The following is a 17602-nucleotide window of genomic DNA, read 5'->3' as shown; positions in this document are numbered from 1 at the left end:
AGTCTGCTCCACTGTCAGTCTCAGAGCATAATACAACCAGTCCACTCCTCAGTCTCTCTGTTACACTTTAACTGTCCTCTCAGCCTGTGTCCCATTGCGCTCCTCGGAGTTCCCAAACATTTGGAGCTAAATGAGGCTCTACAGTCACGTCACGGGGTGTTACAGACAGCACAAAGGCCTCATACACTGAGGCAGAAGTCATCACCATGAGCATGTCAGTATTTAGCATGTTAGCCAAGTTCCGCATGCACCTGTTGGGCAGCTGGATGGGTGTGTTTGATTTGAGTCACTAAGCGCGCTCGCTGGGCGGTTCATTAAAAAACAGCGATCAATTAAGGTAAATGCAACTCTTTTTTTGTTAGCCCGTGCCCATGTGCAATAATGCTTACAGTGAGCATGATGACGTGATTTCGCATATTGCATTGTTTTAGCTATTTCTTACAAACTAAAAGTGGATAAAAAACTGTCTAACTGGCACTGAACATGCAGCTCTGTGGGGCTCTGCCTCCCTGCGGCCGCAGTCACAACTTCTTCTTCTCTGCCTATTTTGTTTGTTTCTCACCCAGATAAGCAGGACTTCTTCATGTGACTTTTGATTTTACTAGGAAATGTAGCGAAGTACAATATTAGAGATATAAAAATCCTTAAGTAGCCTAATGAAATTACTGATTTCTTTTTTAAATACTCAAAAAAAAAATTACAAGTAGGCTATCATTTCCTTTGTTGAATTATTAACAGTAACAGAAACTAAACTATGCAAATACATTGTTTACTGGACACCTATTATCTGCTTTTGTCTGAGGATAATGAAAACAATAATGACAAGTGTTTTATTTATTGGATGCATTACAAATGTTTTCACCGCACACATCACAGCACAAGATATTTATAATTTAAAGAAAAATCCCAGATTCCTGACAGTGAATGGTTGTTTCACTGAGGCAAGAAAAGCTGATAAGGCTTTTTACCTGTCCCTCACAGTGCCTATCTCTGTTTGATCTGTCATAAGATGCTATTTGTCAGCAAGCTACTCCATAACACCTTTATATGTATATGTGTTTTTCCTCATAGGAAACAAACCATATGTAAAGGATAGCATAAAGGTACAAAATAACATTTAAAACAGACATTTAGGCCGAGCTTAAATGCCAAATGAATAATCACAGTATTTATTCCAAAAGGTAACTGGTAATTTATAGTTTCATTTTTATATTATTTATTTTATTAGTTATCATTTTTACAAAGTGAAAAAAAATCATCCACTGAAAAAGTTCTGGGCAAACTAAATTTGATTGAGACATCACTGTAAACATTTGGCATTACTGTGTGAGTTCAGGGGTACATTTTTAGCTAGTTACAGTATTTCAGTGTAGTATGTCACTCTTAATGCCAGCCTTATATCAGTTACTGTAAATATGTTTCATTTTATAATTTAACTTTATGAAGCATATTATAATTTCAAAGATGTGGGGCAGGCTGGGAATAACAGTTTGAGTATTTTCCCATGAACAGCAGGAGAGGAGAGGAGAGGACACGAGAGGAGAGGACAGGACAGGACAGGACAGGACACCAGATTCAACCCCTTAAAAGACCAGTGTGTAGCATCTAGTTGTGAGGACACAGAACTGAAACTTCTTCCATGCGCCAAGTGTGTAAAGACCTCAGACTAGCGAAAGCCCCTGCTGAGTCGCCTCACATCCATTGTGTCTCAACTAAAAGTCTGCACATGAGCACACTGCAAAGACTTCAACCAAAAGCCAACCACCATGTACGTTCTGCACTAATGCTGACAATCAGAGTGATTTCATTCACAGACAGGCTCTGCAGTTGTCGACGCCAATTCAACATGCTGAATCAGCAACAAAACAAAGCCAATTGACAGAGGCCGACAAGGGGCCAAAGATACGGGACACATCGCAGTGATGAGGGCCACAGGTGCTCACTGACGGCCCAAAGCACTGAAGGCTGACCGTCTGTTTGGTCTGTCAGGGCCTTGAGAGAACTATAGGACTAAGAGAACTAGGAGAATGTTAAACTGAGAATGGTCCTATCTAGAGACAGTGTTTGATTTGTCCATTCTGGGCCACTGTAGAAAGAACATGGTGGACTCCATGAAAGAGGGCCCGCTTTTTGAAATGGCTCATTCTAAGGTTATGGAAACACAATTCTTATTATCAGGTGATTACACTAAGGAAAACACAGTTAAGAACATGATTTACCATTTCCTAAATCTGACACACCTGAACTTAAACTCTTGAAGTATTTTTTTCATGCAGTTGCAATGGAGAAGTAACAGGGGGCACATTAGTCTAACAGCAGTGATTAGTAGAAGTGTTGTGCTTGAAAGAAAATCAAAAGGAATGGGGATTTAACCAACACCTTTCCCAATATTTGTATAAATAAAGCCCCAAAATAGGCTTACTTGTATCCTAAATGGAGATACAAGTGTTGAAGCTGAGGCAGATGCAACAGACAGGATACACCACTAGAGGGCAGTACTGCCTCATATCAACCATAATGGAAACAATGTGCTGATACTGTACTGTCTGCATGGGTTGTAGTTCACAAATATTGATCAGGTTTTTCACACAGCAGCTTTAAAACTGTAATAAAAATCTCGATACTTCCGCAGTCATGAGAGACTGACAGTGCAGAACAGATAAGTCTGTTGTTGAGGCTGTAATAATCTACCTCAATTTACATAAGCAGTTTGTTAGAGCCCCAACTAACAGCTGAATTAAGGTTGCTCTTACTCTTTATTAAATTGCATTTGAACTCGAATCAAATAAATGTAAGGGTAAAGACCACCCATGTCACTCTTGCCAAATCACCATCTTTATTGGCACTTCAAAAGGAGCAGGACATTAATCAGCATAGACTACTCTCCTTAATCTGAAATAATGATATACTTTCATTTTAGATCACCTGGAGCAAAATATAAAAAGGCAAGTCAAAATGTGACACCGGCAAAAATAATTTGTGATAATACAGTTGGCCCCTGTCCTTTTTGAAATATGCCATATACAAATCTTACTTTACAAAGCAGCACACAAACAGCGGCCACTCTAGCAAATACTTTAGAACATCATCAGCACAACAATCACCACGCTGTCAAACACAAAGACAAAAGGCTTGATTACAACACTTAAGACATGTGTGTTTCTCTGTCAGATCATGGACAATAACAGTTTTATACATGATTCAGTAGCTGATGATGCTACGGCACCATCTAATTTCCTCTAGCACCATTGACGTGATGCCTGGAGAGCTCAACCAACTAGATTTTGGAAATCAAGTCAATTCATCTCTATTAAAAAGAGAAGACAACAGTGATGAAAATGACAAGCATCACAGAGTTTTCATCTATTCCAACTACTCCTAATCTCTTAGGGCTATGTTTTTTATTTTCCCTGCATTCTAACACTTCACTCAGAAACCCAGAGTGCAGTGTGTTCAACGTATATTGTTCCACTGCAACAGTGACAGATTAAATATCTCTTCCTGCCACAGTATTAACAACCTGAAAAACCAGAACAGCTTCAAATGCATTGTACCAAATGTGGTCTTGGTTACTCTCGCTCCATCCATTACGCATAGAAGATTTATGGTCACATGTTTACATCCATTATCCATCTGTTCACAGCTCAGGCTTGTTCAGCTCTTTGTGTAACCACTAGTGGTCCACTTCAGCATTAGACTCACGATTCATTGTAAACATTCACTGTAAACACAAATAATCCACCACTTTCCTCTAGGTGGCATTATGCATTCACCAGATCGTCCTCGTGTTTCATTCATACATTGATTGAGCCAGGCCTGTCTGCTTGAAGGTCTCAGCCACCTGTCTGGAGTGCTGCATTTTAGCTGACAGTGCCTCTAGAATATCATTCTGGTCCACAGCTGTGGCTGTCCGGTAAATGAACGTCCCCATTGACTCCAGACCTCGCATGCCTAGATTCACCCCACAACCTGGAGGATGTAAAGGAGGTCGAAGAGGAGAGGAGAAGACAGAGGAAACATAAATCACAGACACACATGCATCAAATAAAATCTATCTCAGTAATGCACAACACATATTCATGATAAGAAGTATACAGCTTCTCATTTTGCAGACCACACATTAATATGTGGCCTTGACGTCACAGTTGTGGCTGAAAACAGCAGCACAAAAAAGCAGCATGGAGACAAAAGCAGATAAGCGTCAGCTGAAAGGCCATTGAGTGCAGTAATGACTCACACACAGGCTGCACACATAAAAAATAATTTATCCTCTCCTTGCATCTCTTTTTATTTCCATCTCGTTCTTTCTCACTCTGTCTCATTTATTCAAAGGGCAGTGCTGGTATTAACTGGTAATAACTGGTATTTTACAGACGTGCATACCTGTGTCAAAGTTGAGGACACGCGCCGCCTCCCCCTCCACAGTGACCGCCACATTGTCCCCCTCTATGTAGGCAGCGCTGATGCGTCTGTGTGACAACTGAATCTCAAAAAGACGGCGGCTGCACTGCATGTGATGGAGTGTCATGTCGTTGAGACGAGGCTCTATGTCCGTCTTGTAGACATTGAAGGACTGGTGGAAAATGTTCTTCATGATCTGGGCAGCAAAACAGAGACAGATCATCTGTAGCATCATTAAAGGCCCACTTCACCAACTTTTAACCTCATCTTCTTGTACATGGCCTTGCTTATGAACATTACATTTACACATGATACAATATATCCCACTCGTCATCATGCCGCCACAGTGGTACTACAACAAGAAGCCCCACATTTTTCCTGACTTCAGTGTGTCTTAAGTTTTCTTAGTGTGAAAGAAGAAAAAAAAAAGATTAGCTGAGATGAGTTTTTACTGCAAATTCCTTGAACCATGACTGCAGAGGATTTGGGGTGGTGATTAAAGCCTTCCCATGGAATTCAGAGAGAAATTGTAACTGCAATAATCTAATTGTGTATAAAAATGTATGCGATTACAACAAAAATCTGCAAAATTAATCAAAAATTCTTTTACAAGTCACTGGAGGTTACCTATTGAGACAAGAGATATGGAAAGATGCATCTCAACTGACACAAACTGCAGCTGAAACAATAAACTTAGCCTGACATTGCCAGACCAAATCACGAATGTGAATTATTGCCCATCTCCATCCATCAATTTTCATCTGCTTATCCAGGGCTGGGTTGCGGGGGCAGCAGGCCAAGCAAAGCACCCCAGACGTCCCTCTCCACAGCAATGCTTTCCAGCTCCTCCTGGAGGACCCAAGGTGTTCCCAGGCCAGATGAGATATGTAATCCCTCCAGTGTGTTCTGGGTCTGCCCCGGGGCCTCCTACCAGTGGGACGTGCCCGGAGCAGCGGCTCTACTCCAAGCTCCCTCCGGATGTCTGAACTCCTCGCCCTATCTCTAAGGCTGAGCCCAGACACCCTTCTGAGGAAAATAATTTCGGCCGCTTGTATCTGCGATCTATTGACCATCTGCCTGAGCAAATAACACGTGAGCTCACAGATTTGTTTGGTTCCCAGGCTAGAAACAACTAGTTCATTAAAGGAAGTGTTGATTGACAGAAAATTAATCTGCAACTATTATGCTAATCCAATTAATCATTTCAGTCAATCATTTCAAGCAAAATTAGCTTTTCTTAGAGATTGTCTTTGTTGGTCAGAAAAAACAGTGAAGATGTCATTTTGGGCTCCGATAAATTGTGATAGGCATTTGTTACATCCTGGTCCAGTTGTCAAGGTTATGTGTTCTTGTTTTTAGTTTTTCCTGTTATTATTTTCTGTCTTATTGTATTACTCACCTGTGTCTCTTGTCTCAGATACCTCACTTCCTGCCTTTGCGTGTTTCCCGCCTGTGTGGTTACCTTCCCCATCATGATCAGTTCCACCTGACCCTTGTGCCAGTTTGTCTTCACTGTTTTCTAGTAAGCGTTCCAGTAATTTTCTTTGTGCATTTCTAGTGTTATCCTTTGTATTTTGCCTGGTATTTTTGGACCGACTCTTGTGTATCAATCTCTGATTTCTCCAAGAAAAGACTTTTCATTGTGTTTTTGAGTTGTGCTGCTGAGTCCCTCCTTTGTTGTTGCCTGTATTTCCTGATACATTTACTCTGCACTGTTTTTTGGCATTTCATAAGCAATTACTCAAATAATCAAGAAAATGATTCAAAGATGAATAGAAAATGAAAAAAATCATTAGTTGTAGCCCTTACAGGTTCTGTGACATGCTTTCATCTATCTGTAACAAAGCAACTCTGACTCATAAAAGCACTTTGTCATTTCATTTTGATGTAGGAACACTGAAGAAGAAAAGCTGCAGTGTGCCCTCTCATCAATTCTACAGTAATTGTGGGTATTGAGTGACAAGCCTCTCTCGCTCTCTCCGCCTCTCTTGGTCTCTTTCTCTGCTAAACTCTGCTCTTCTTCGACCCATACTTGCACAGTCATCTGTTACCAAGTAACAGTGCATATGAATGGCCACCCACATAGCAACAAGTGCTCAAAGGCTGGTCTTGCTATGTACCTGTGTGTACTACACCGCACGCTGTGGCTACAGGCTACGCATGACCAGAGCAGTAGTTGACATGAAAACCTAGAGATGCTCAGATAAAACACAGACTGCCCAGTGGTTGTAAAAGCACCTACAGCCTGCTGGTGAGCACAGGAAGAAAATATCATGCCCTCCATTTATTCACTGATGTGTAACAGCAGGGTACAGATGGCCTCTTCACTCTCTCACACATACATGCATGCACACACACTAGTGAGGTCTATTTTCTCCTCCCCCTCTTTCCCCCATTTCTTCATCTGATGCTCCCTTTGGCTCAGACACACTCAGACTCAAATACATCCACAGACTCAAACACTCACTGACGCAAACATACACCCACGTACAGACACTAATGGACTCCCACAATAGTGCAGTCAAAGGCCATTTGCTGAATGAAAGGTGAGGAATAAGTAGCAAGACAAGGCAGCACAGCACTGTGCCAGCATTATTATTATCTGTCTTTCCCTTGCATTGACATGGATAAACAGCTGCATATTCTTCATACCTAGAGTCTTTATCAACGACAACAAGTAGTAAATAAGCTCAGAGTCTCACAGAGGAGTTGGCCGTGTGCCTGAGGAAGCGAACCATCTTGGTGTCAGAGGCGGGGCAGACAAGGGCCATGTAGCGGTTTCTGAAGGTGCCATAAATCTTCAGGTGGAAGCCAGGTTTGGCTGTGGGATTTCGGTGCTCTCGGAGGGCCTCTACTCCGTAAGCGGACAGGTCGAAGTAAAGGCTGTGGGCTCGGATCTCAGGAGTGGGTACCTGAAGTTAAAAGACACGGAGGGAAAAAAAGGAAGTGAGATTAGTGTCATAGATTATATCATTATGTGGACATTACCAATATATCTGCTGAGTTAATCTAATTCCTAACATACATGCACCTGATGATGTGTACGTGGTGAGAGGACATATACCATGTATACCATGTCTGCCTGTGGGGCTGTTGTCACTTGAGTGGAGATTAAGACTATCTTGATTTTTATTCAGTGGTTCAATCTGGCAGTGACTCCTCATTTTCCCTCAAGCCACAAGTGATGAATTCTCTTTTCAATAACATAAACCAGCCAAGTGGGATCAAATAGCATTTAGTGCAACCAAGGGAGTTAGCTAGCAAACAGAGCAGCGACTGAGAGGAGATGGAAGGGATGGTGGGGACGACCAGGTCATATCCTGGGAGGTAAATTCAATCACTACAGGAAACAGCCAGCGAGAAACGGGGCCAATAAAAGGCAGCCACACAGCCACTAAAGAGAACGTGATATGAATGGTTATAGTGGCATAATACGGCAAAGGAGACAATGATTGTGTTTCAGATATTAGACGATATTAGCCTGAAAGCTTTTGACCTGTTTATTTGTTCCTCCAAACTAATCCTCTCTTTTGTACAGATCGTCACTCTTTATAATCATAAGAGCAACCTTTCACAAGTCAGTCTCTATGAACAGTATCAACAATGACATAAGATGAGGAGCAGACTACTGCTGCAAATATCATCTGTCTGCATCTTCAGTTTCCCAAACTCAGTGGACCAACAGGGATGTGACATTTGTTTGTCAGTCTCTCTGAACAATGCTTCTGCCTGAATAAAGCCCCAAAGGCTGATCTGCTGCCTGTGCTGCATCATATTCCAAATATTACACCTTTCATATTTTCTGTCTTCATTTCTTAATCTGCAGCTGCAGCCAAAGAACAAATGAAGTGAATTAATTTTGCTGTGTGGAAGGGAGTGTTGCACATTTATCTATTCAGTCCTTTCTGGGCCTTTTGATAACATCACTGAGTCATCACTCACAGAACCATCTGCTTATATAATGTCAAGCGACCTTTGGCACACTACGTGAAAAACATTGCAGCTGATGTTTTGATATCTTGATTCATATTCACCTGGCAGGGAACAGATTATGAGCCTAGCCAGGGGGGCGCACTGAATAGCAGGCTTTATCATCGCCGTCACCTGCCTCCAACAGCTGCTCTTATCAAATTCAATGAGTAAATCAAAAAATAGGGCCAGTGTTTATGCTGACGAGATCCAACATTCTGCCATAATCGGGCTGTTTATATGAGAGTCAGATATTGTGCTCAGCTGCTATTGGCAGGTCCACATCACTGTTTGCACAAGTCAGCCTTATGAGGACAATAAAGTCGCCTTCACTGTAATATCCTGCAATATCCTGTTTCTGCTGCCTTCATTCTTTACTCAAACAGCAACCTGTTGGTTACTGCCTCAGTGTGTGCACAGGAGTGAATGCATCCATTAGTGTTTGTGTAAGTGCTTGTATGCGTATAGAGTGTGTGTGCGTGTATGTGTATGTGTGTCCTGACCTGTCTCTGGTCTAGTCTCTCTATAGTTGCGTTAGCTCCATAGGCATGGCAGGACTCCACAGTGTAGTCAGAGCTGATGCCCAGCACCGAGCAGGAGTCGCCACACGACCCATCAGCCACTACAATCACACGTGGCCACTCATTCCGTGGGATCCGCCGAAGGTATTCCTCTGTAAACTGAAACAAGAGTTAAACTAAATACAAGGGAAAAAATTGCTTGTTTGATTTATTCATTTTCCATAACCACTTATCCTGTTAGGGGTCGCAAGGAGGCTGGAGCCTATCCCAGCTGACACTGGGTGAGGGAAGGAGTGCATCCTGGACAGGTCACCAGACTATCACAGGGCTGACACATAGAGACAGACAACCATTCACGCTCACATTCACACCTACGGATAGTTTAGAGTCAGCAATTAACCTGCATGTCTTTGGACTGTGGGAGGAAGCCTGAGTACCCTGAGAAAACCCATGCTGACACAGGGAGAACATGCAAGGTCCAAGTCCTTACATGCTTGTTTGATGAATATTAGAATTTCATTTACAGCTGAATTCACATTGTCAGAGCTTCACATTGACTCTATTTTATTAAGAGACTTGAGCAGTAACAGCACATCTACTGTTCTGAGGAGCTGAGGAGTTAAATATATTTTTCACTTGTGGCTGTAGTAGATTATTATGCAGGATTAAAAAAAATTCTCACTCATCACTTATGACCCACTAGAGGTGTGTGGTGTGTTTGTTGTTTTGGGGTTTTTTTTGTTTTGTTTTCAGAGACTCTTATGGACGTGTAGGCTCAAAGCACTCAGGTGAGGTCGAGGCTTTCAAAAAAAGTAGAGACCAAGTGCCAGACTGTACGCAGCCAGCATCCAAGAGACACAGTGCTGAAAAAACACAAATATAATGAGGTGAAATGCCAAACAGGAGTCTGAGGTTGACTTTTACTGTCACTTCCACTGGAGAGCTTCTTTACAAACAGTAATCCACAATTCTGCAAAGTAAACCTTGCAATATTTCTTAAAATGAGGGTTTACTTGCAAAGCATTCATTTTTTTCTTCACACAAAATATAAATTATCATGCATTATGTGTGTTTTTACACTAACATATTTAGGTTAGTGAAACCAAAAGAAATATTTAAAGATTTTTTACAGGTTACCAGGGCTGCAACTAATGGTTATTTTCTTTATTAATCCATCTGCCAATTAGTTACCTAGTTAGGTCAACACTGTGAAAATTGTCTTCACCATGCAGCCTTCATAACACTAAGATATAACTGATGGAGATAGGCAAGAGAAACATAGCACAATGTTGAACCTCAATTAATAGCCTGGGCTATTATTTGCTTAAATCACTGAAATCAACAGGCCTATATTTTGGACAGGCCTTTAACTCCTTTCACACAAAACAGTTGCTCAGCAAAGATCAGGAAATGCAGTCAAAGTGTTTATTTAAACTAGTATGAATATTACTTGTATAAAAAATAGGCTTCAGATAATGTATCAGTTATGAATCATTCATGTGACCTAACTTTGACAGACAGTGCATCAGAGAGAGACAGTTACAGCACTTGAGGATTACAGCACCTGGCATATGGACATGACACCACTTTATACTGTTAAAACAATACTCAGTCACAACTTGGATTAATTATAACAAAAAACCCTTTTGATTCTTTTGATCCTTTTGATCTGAGGGACCTCACGGACTAAAGCAATATGAAGAACTTACAGGGTAATCGAGGAATGGACACATCATTTAAGGTAGCCAACAACCCGGTTTTATACACTCAGAAGCTTCTATTAAAAAAATTAAATGCTTGGCAACCAGACCAGGCGTCCTATTGAGACAGGTTTGTCAAAATGTGTAGTAAAAGGGACTCAGCATTTAACTGGGACTAGGCTTTTAATTGAAGTTTTACAGTACTTTATTATTTATGCAGCAGCAAGAAAAGCAGCAAGTCTTGAAAAGTGAGAAGCTGGATGTAAAGTGATGTTTGGCATTTTTGATGAAAGGAACCACCTCATGGATTAATCAGTCCTTAAACGAATTAGTCAGTTGACTAACTGATTGATTGTTTCAGCTCTGCAGGTTACAGCACCAATATTTAAACCAGGGGTGACGCAGTATACCAGCAGTGATGATAACCATGATACTTAAAAGTGAAATATTTATATCATGTAAATAATCCAGAGACTCTTAAATAATTTCTGTTTCTTTCCCTTCTCACTTTCTTGCCTTTTCGCTATCCATTAAGTGTAATTGCTCTTTCTCTACAATTTTGTACCGTTACGGTTGAATAAAATAAAAATGGCCAGTAAAAGGATTAATAAAAAATTAAAGAATTATGCATTCTTGCTTACAGACATCTAAATGTATATTATATCCAATAATCTGTCCCCAGTGATTCCAAGAGAGAGGATGAGGAGTGCTAACATTTTTTTTGCTGCTTTGAGACCAACAAAACGTGCAAGCTTCTGGTAACATGAGAGCTCTAAAGAGGACGTATCATTCAATAGGGGCAGATGAGGACAATATGGCACTTCAATATAAGGCAGGTCAGATAAGGTTGTAAACACCATTTTCCAGAAATATTCCAATACACACGCAGAGCTCACAGTTAGGAGAGGATATGAGCTTCATTAGATGGAGCTTTCTCAGTGTAAGATACATCCTGTGCAGATATTTGAAGTGTATCAGTTTGTTGTTGTGGCTAATTTTGATTGCTGATACTTCTCACATTTACACTAAAGTTTCTATGAGTTACAGTTTTCACTATTATAACCTTTACATAACAAAATGTTTTGATTTCTCCTTCTTCACCTGCCGATTAATCAAAGGAACAGGTGAGGTTTTATTATACATTTACAAGCCATTAAAATGGGCTCCAGAGGTTGTGCTTGTCTTGGCAACAGCGCATCTCTCAGAGAGATTTATTATTATGCCTGTGTATGCATCGCTGCCCCTCAGTAAAACACCAGGTACTCTCCTGTGCAGAGGAGGAGACAGAGCAGGACAAAGCGAGTCAGGGAGAGACTGACAGGCTGAAAGGGAGAATAAAAGGGCCTTACAGTTGATGCGAGAGATCTATGTTAAATCCATTTCGACTGCAGAGAACAGGTTATTTAAAAGACCCCCTTTTGCATTCCCAGACCTTGAAACCACTTACAGGCTGGGAGAGTGAAAAGAAAATCATTCATCAAACACAATGTCCTGTCTAATCAAGAGGAAATGGCAGACTTGGCAGTGGCTCTAAACGAAACTGAAGTTTGTTGTGATCAAAGACCCTCTTGACCTTGTCTTCCATCTTCCAAAGGTTGGTGAGTCACTTGATAGTGGGGGGGGGGGGGGGGGGGGGGGGGGCACCGCAGTTAACAGGAATGACATTGGAGCTGAGGAGGAAAGAAGCTGCTGGCAAGAGCCGGGGAAGAGTAGCAACACACAAGTGTGCCACTCAGATAGCTATGTTTTCTACTGTCACAGCATCCGCAGTGACACTCCGGTCCAACCTTAATAGAGCACTAATAAAGTCTCGCTCTGGTTTCCAGCCATGACACAAATATTCACTGAACATTTCATAATTGTTTGCCCACTCCGAGCACTCACTGCGCCTCTCTGAGAAACCCCTCTGAGGTTTTTGTGTTTGTAGGTTGCGTATTTCTTTGGCCTTAGTTGAGGTCTGGCAGGGAGGCTTTGTTCTCATGTTTTTGTTCTCTTGGTGTGGGAGTTATGAAACTCACAGTAAGGACTATACAAATAAACATAACTTTTCTTTTTTAATAAAACAGGGATAACATCTGTGGTTTCATCTTTGATCACACCTCGTGGCCAGGTGCCAGAGTGCACAGTAACATTTCAGTGACTTTGCACATGGTTTGGGGATACCCTCAGAAAATCAGTTGTAGAAATCTGTAATTAAATCCATGTTATTTTGATGATATAATAGTTTGGGGTTGTAAGTTGTTTACTATATTGAGTGTTTTCCTTTTTCACTGGCCTAAAAACTGTAGCGAGGATCCTCTGTAGGTTTGAGGTCAGCTTACATAACAGGTTATTTCAACTGATGAGCCTGCTTGCAGTCTGACATTATACAATGTTATGTTATGAGTAGCTGTGGGAGAACTGTAGAATAGTATATGCATGTTTGGTGTATATGAGGAAACTGAGCATTATAAGAAAGGAATAAAATTATGCTTGCTAAGAAAAATGTGTTCTCTGTGCTGTGCTTAAAGGGAAAACTAGCTCATGCTGAGGGCACCAAAAGGCTCTTTAAATGTCAGAAAAGGAATCAGTGAGCTACAGTATGAGACAGCAGCCTTGTTCAGTGGCTTCTGATTGGACATGGGAACAGACATCTCTGTCACCATCACAGCTGATAGCTATCAGACCCCTGCTGAAGTGCAGGCACACACCAGCCTCTTTGCTTTGACCGCTGCCACTTAGGGAGGATCAGGTTTTGACAGACTATGAAGGCACAGTCATTACAAAATGAGGCAGTGTGAGACTTGAAGTTTATCTCATCTCTCTACAGAGCCATCACAAATTATTTCCAGATCAGTGCTCGATGTATTATTGATAAAACTGCATGAGGAAATTGAAGTTGTATAACATAGGATTTATAGCCTCGTTGAGAGAGTGGCACATGGGGATTATTTTGAAGCACCTGTTATTAGAGACTTTTAAAAGCCTATTACTTAGGAGACACTAACATACAGACTATCAGATAATGGATAAGGGTTAACTGAAATCAGTGATGAGGCTATACCTTGGTCCCCAGCTGCACCTTGACGTCCACCTTCTGTTTCTTCTGCTCCAGGATGCTCAGCATGTACTCCTGAAACACGCCTATCCTGGTGAAGAAATGCTCGTTGTGCCAGCAGCCCTCCATGTTATCAAAGTCCACCCCGAGTCCCAGCAGAAACTTCACGCTGCGGGGATCCAGTGCGATCTGCTGGGGCCGGCACAGCAGGGCAGTCCGGTACCTCTCATCCAGCACGGTCAGTTTCAGCACCTTACCGGAGCGGACAGCGACCAGCGCGGCCGTCAGCCCCACGGGTCCCGAACCCAAGATGAGCACCGAGATCCTGGCCCGCCACTGTCTGATGCCATCCAGGCTCACTTTGACCACCACGTACACGGCCACTGCCACGAGAGTGCTCAGCGCGGTGTCATAGGCGAGAGCGCGGTACCTCTCCTCTGCGTTTTCCCCGGTGCCGCCAACTCCAGCCTTTTCCGCCTGCAGCCCGTCCATACCGCGAGCAGAAATTATACTGTGATGAGAGCCAGCAGCTGTATCCTCTCCTATCAATTAGCCGAGCGTCCTCTCATCGTCTGTGCATTCACTGGAAGAGAGAGAAGCAGGGTTTACGTGCACCATGCTCTCAGCCAAAGCAAACCAGCTGAGACTTGCCACATGCGTCCTCTCCACTGCCTCCGCTGCAAGTTCAGCTGTTGCAGCTCCCTCCCTCTCTCTCCTGAAGTAGCGACGGTGTGTGTGTGTGTGTATGTGTGTGTGTCTACAGAGCGTCAGCACAAAATGAGCTGTTTAGTGTATCAGCAGTCTATGCGTAAAGGTGTAAATCAGTCATATTTCTGTGCCAGGACTTCATAAGGTCAGTGGTGACCCAGCTGTAGGCATGTGATTGTCCCGTCCTAAAATCCAATAGATGCTTAACAGCAAACTGCAGGGGGCTGGGCAATGTGCTTTGGTTTTACTCTGAGAAAACTATTGATTTACTGTTGCTAAAACAAGAGAGAGGTCGATTCTCTACCCCCCCCCACCCACCCCCCCACCCCTCTCACACACACACACACACACACACACACAAGGACAAACAGCAGCACAGCAAACCTACTGTATAGTCTCAAAGGACTGATTACAAAGTGTAGAGACACACTACTCCTATTTTGCAACAACAATGTTCCTTTAGGGAAGACAAGAGCTGTAAAAAGCAGAAGGCGACAAATTTGCTTGGATGATGAGTCAACAGAGTCATCCTAAAGTTGCTGGTGCAAGATTAAGAGTAAAGCCAGAGGAAAAAAAAGCTTAACATCCTCTCTAATCTCACACACTGCCATTTCATTCCTTACAGGACCATGTTAATCACTGGCTCCATCTAATGTTGTGTGTGGTTTCAGTGCTGACCTTTGTTTCCTTTACTTTTCCTTCCTGTCTTCTGTGAACCAAGGGAAGTGGTGGCCGTGAACACACTTCACCATGGCGATGGCTCCAGTGAGAGCGGACAAGGCCAATTCATATGAAAACATCCATTTATGTGGTGCGGCTGCTAAAAATGGATTGTAATGGCACATTGAAAGCAGCAGAATAGAGATGATGATGCAGTAGTGGCATTGATCTTTTCATTTTTATTCAATTTGTTTCTGCACTGTGATGGAAAAGCAACCTGTCCAGACCTCTCCTATCCAGGGTGATATAGGTTCCCTTCACCCTTATCTTTCTATGCACATTTTTATCCATTACAGTGTTAGAAACGAAGCACACTTCAACATTCAGTCTTTTGCTGTATCTGTTGGTGTAAACTGAAGCCCTGGAGGAACATAATTCCTTCCCCTTGTATACTGCATATTGCATATGGAGAGAATGGCAATAAATCCTACCTTGAACCTCGATACGCCTCTCAAACCTACACAAATAAAGGAGCTGCATGAAGGAATACTGTTACTAAAGAACAACATTCAGTGCCATATTCCATCATCATTTTTCTCCTCTCTGCTGCCACCCTGGCCCTGAATGACCTCAATGCATCACATTCATCAGAAGGTTTAACATTTTAAATAACGCTCTGACCTTTAAGCCCCATTTGAGCCCTGCTAATACAATTAGCACTTTGAAAGTGGTAATGACATCAATTTACCTACGTGACCCCTGATATGAGCCAAGTATTCGCACAGGACTGACAGGGAGGTTCATATTGGTCTCTGTGACTATGACACAAAGTGCATAAATACATTTAAATTGGCGGGGATCCAGAGACAAAGTGAGGAGAGAAGGGCAAACACACACACATACAGAGACCGAGAGAGAGAGGGGCATATTGGTGTGATACACCGTGCCTCCACCGGTAATTGGTTTTCACCTCTGCAGGTGCCTGGCAACGATCATACAGTCCGGCCAGTCCAGATGAAAAGAGAAATGAAGCCCTAATTACAGTTAAGACCTGCGAGCTGGCAGCAACCACACACAAGACATTTCCCTGGAAATGAAAGGAGGGCGGTCACCTGGAAACAAACTGATGAGCTGAAATATGAGCAGAACTAAATAGCTGTTTTGATCTTAATGCAGGAGTAGTTGAAAGGAAGACAAATTATAAACACAAGGTTCAAATACTGCATGCAACAGTATTTAAAAACATTAATAATCAGACTAAATAATGTTTCTGTATGTTTGTGGATATTTTACTTACACTGAGATTAGCTGAGCATCTCACCCACCTCATCAGCACTTCCTCACATGATGTAGCATGAAATAATACACTAGAAAACAATTAAGCAGCACTTTAGCTTTGATTTCCACATTGCCATGCTAATATATGCAGTCGCACAGGGGCGATGGAGATAATCCTTCCACGAAGCCTCGGGATTTGAATGCGATAATGACACTGAGTGGATCCCTCACACGTTCTACTCTGGCACAATACTGCGCCTGAACAAAAGGAGCACAGAGTGCCGGTTTTTATCAGCTTGCCCACATCTTACAGCCAGTAATGGGGCCACGCATAGATCTGAGGTCACTGGAGAAAAAAACTGATTAGGCCCCAACATAATGAATACAAACCCTCATTGTTGTCAGGGAGTTCAGGCCATATTAAATCAGCATATTCACATACAGGGTCGCTGCCAAGAGAATGGGACGAGGCCACCTATTAGTTTGCAGTCTTTAGAACATCTTTGAATGGGGTGGACAAGTTGTACAAGTAAGAAGTTGGACAAGTAAAAAGAGGAGCACAATAAAGAGTTGTAGACTTACTGGAATCAGAGCGTCATGTTGTGAGATTCAAATAACTAAAGCACACAGAGAAATCCAGTGAGCCGAAGCTGCTCTCATGCAAAATGTATCAAAGTTATAAAGGGCAACATGCGGCGTCAGTGGTGGACAAAGTACAAAACTCATTAAGTCGAAGTGTAGATATTTGTAGTTAATTATTACTCATATATAATGAAAGTTGTTCAATTTTTCTTTTTACAAGCACTGGGGTACTTGCTTTAAAACATACTTCAGTTTTCAAAAGTACATTTTCTTTTTAACATCAGTGCATTTACAACATAATGACTCTGAAACAACATACTGTATTCACACAGGACCCTGATCCAATACGACAACTTTGCAGGCAAATCAGTAAAAAAACATAGAAAGTTATTTGACCAAAATGCAGCTACTACAAGCACAGACGACTTGGTGTAAGAAGCTTATCTGGAGTTAAGCAAATGTTTACACCTCAACATGATTCTCAAATTGGACAGTGAATTTTGTTGGCAGTGATGGGATTCAAAGAAATATGAATCTTTCCTTATCTTAAAAACCTCAAACATGGACTTCAGGTGATTAAGAATCCTTATCTTTATCTGCGATAGCCATCATTATAATTACCAAGTTCAAAGTGTACTGTTGAAAAATGCAGCAAGCATTTTGAACCTGACTGCAGGTGTAGGAGGAGTTGTTTACTTTGACTGAGTTTTCTCCTGTGATTATCACATCTTATGGCCAACTGAATT

The 17602-nt window shown here is 42.0% G+C and overlaps 1 protein-coding gene across 2 annotated transcripts; it reads right to left on the bottom strand.

The window, feature by feature from the left end:
* Positions 1 to 819: 819 nt before the first annotated feature.
* Positions 820 to 16950, bottom strand: LOC117261887 (uncharacterized). 2 transcript variants are annotated; one of them, XM_033634448.2, is made up of 6 exons: positions 16857 to 16950; positions 13635 to 14211; positions 8874 to 9050; positions 7104 to 7313; positions 4384 to 4597; positions 820 to 3969 (listed from the first exon to the last, which is right to left on the bottom strand). In XM_033634448.2, exons 2-6 carry the CDS (start codon positions 14118 to 14120, stop codon positions 3791 to 3793), a joined length of 1266 nt encoding a protein of 421 aa, XP_033490339.1. In that variant the 5' UTR covers positions 14121 to 14211; positions 16857 to 16950; the 3' UTR covers positions 820 to 3790. The 2 variants fall into 2 exon arrangements, with proteins under 2 accessions (XP_033490339.1, XP_078024103.1); XM_078167977.1 differs by lacking the exon at positions 16857 to 16950 and adding an exon at positions 15015 to 16168.
* Positions 16951 to 17602: the final 652 nt, after the last annotated feature.

The sequence above is a fragment of the Epinephelus lanceolatus genome, chromosome 5 (genome assembly GCF_041903045.1).
Source record: "Epinephelus lanceolatus isolate andai-2023 chromosome 5, ASM4190304v1, whole genome shotgun sequence".
In the NCBI taxonomy this organism is placed as follows: Eukaryota; Metazoa; Chordata; class Actinopteri; order Perciformes; family Serranidae; genus Epinephelus; species Epinephelus lanceolatus.
This window is presented reverse-complemented; position numbering and strand designations above follow the sequence as displayed.

What these genes read in the sequence shown, in the direction of transcription:
- LOC117261887 (XM_033634448.2), bottom strand. Translation starts at nt 14,120, where the DNA reads ATGGACGGGCTGCAGGCGGAAAAGGCTGGAGTTGGCGGCACCGGGGAA. An exon ending in AGAGACTAGACCAGAGACAG is followed by an intron (nt 7,314 to 8,873) that starts GTCAGGACACAC and finishes TTTTAACTTCAG; the next exon opens with GTACCCACTCCTGAGATCCG. An exon ending in GGCACACGGCCAACTCCTCT is followed by an intron (nt 4,598 to 7,103) that starts GTGAGACTCTGA and finishes TTTGCTGCCCAG; the next exon opens with ATCATGAAGAACATTTTCCA.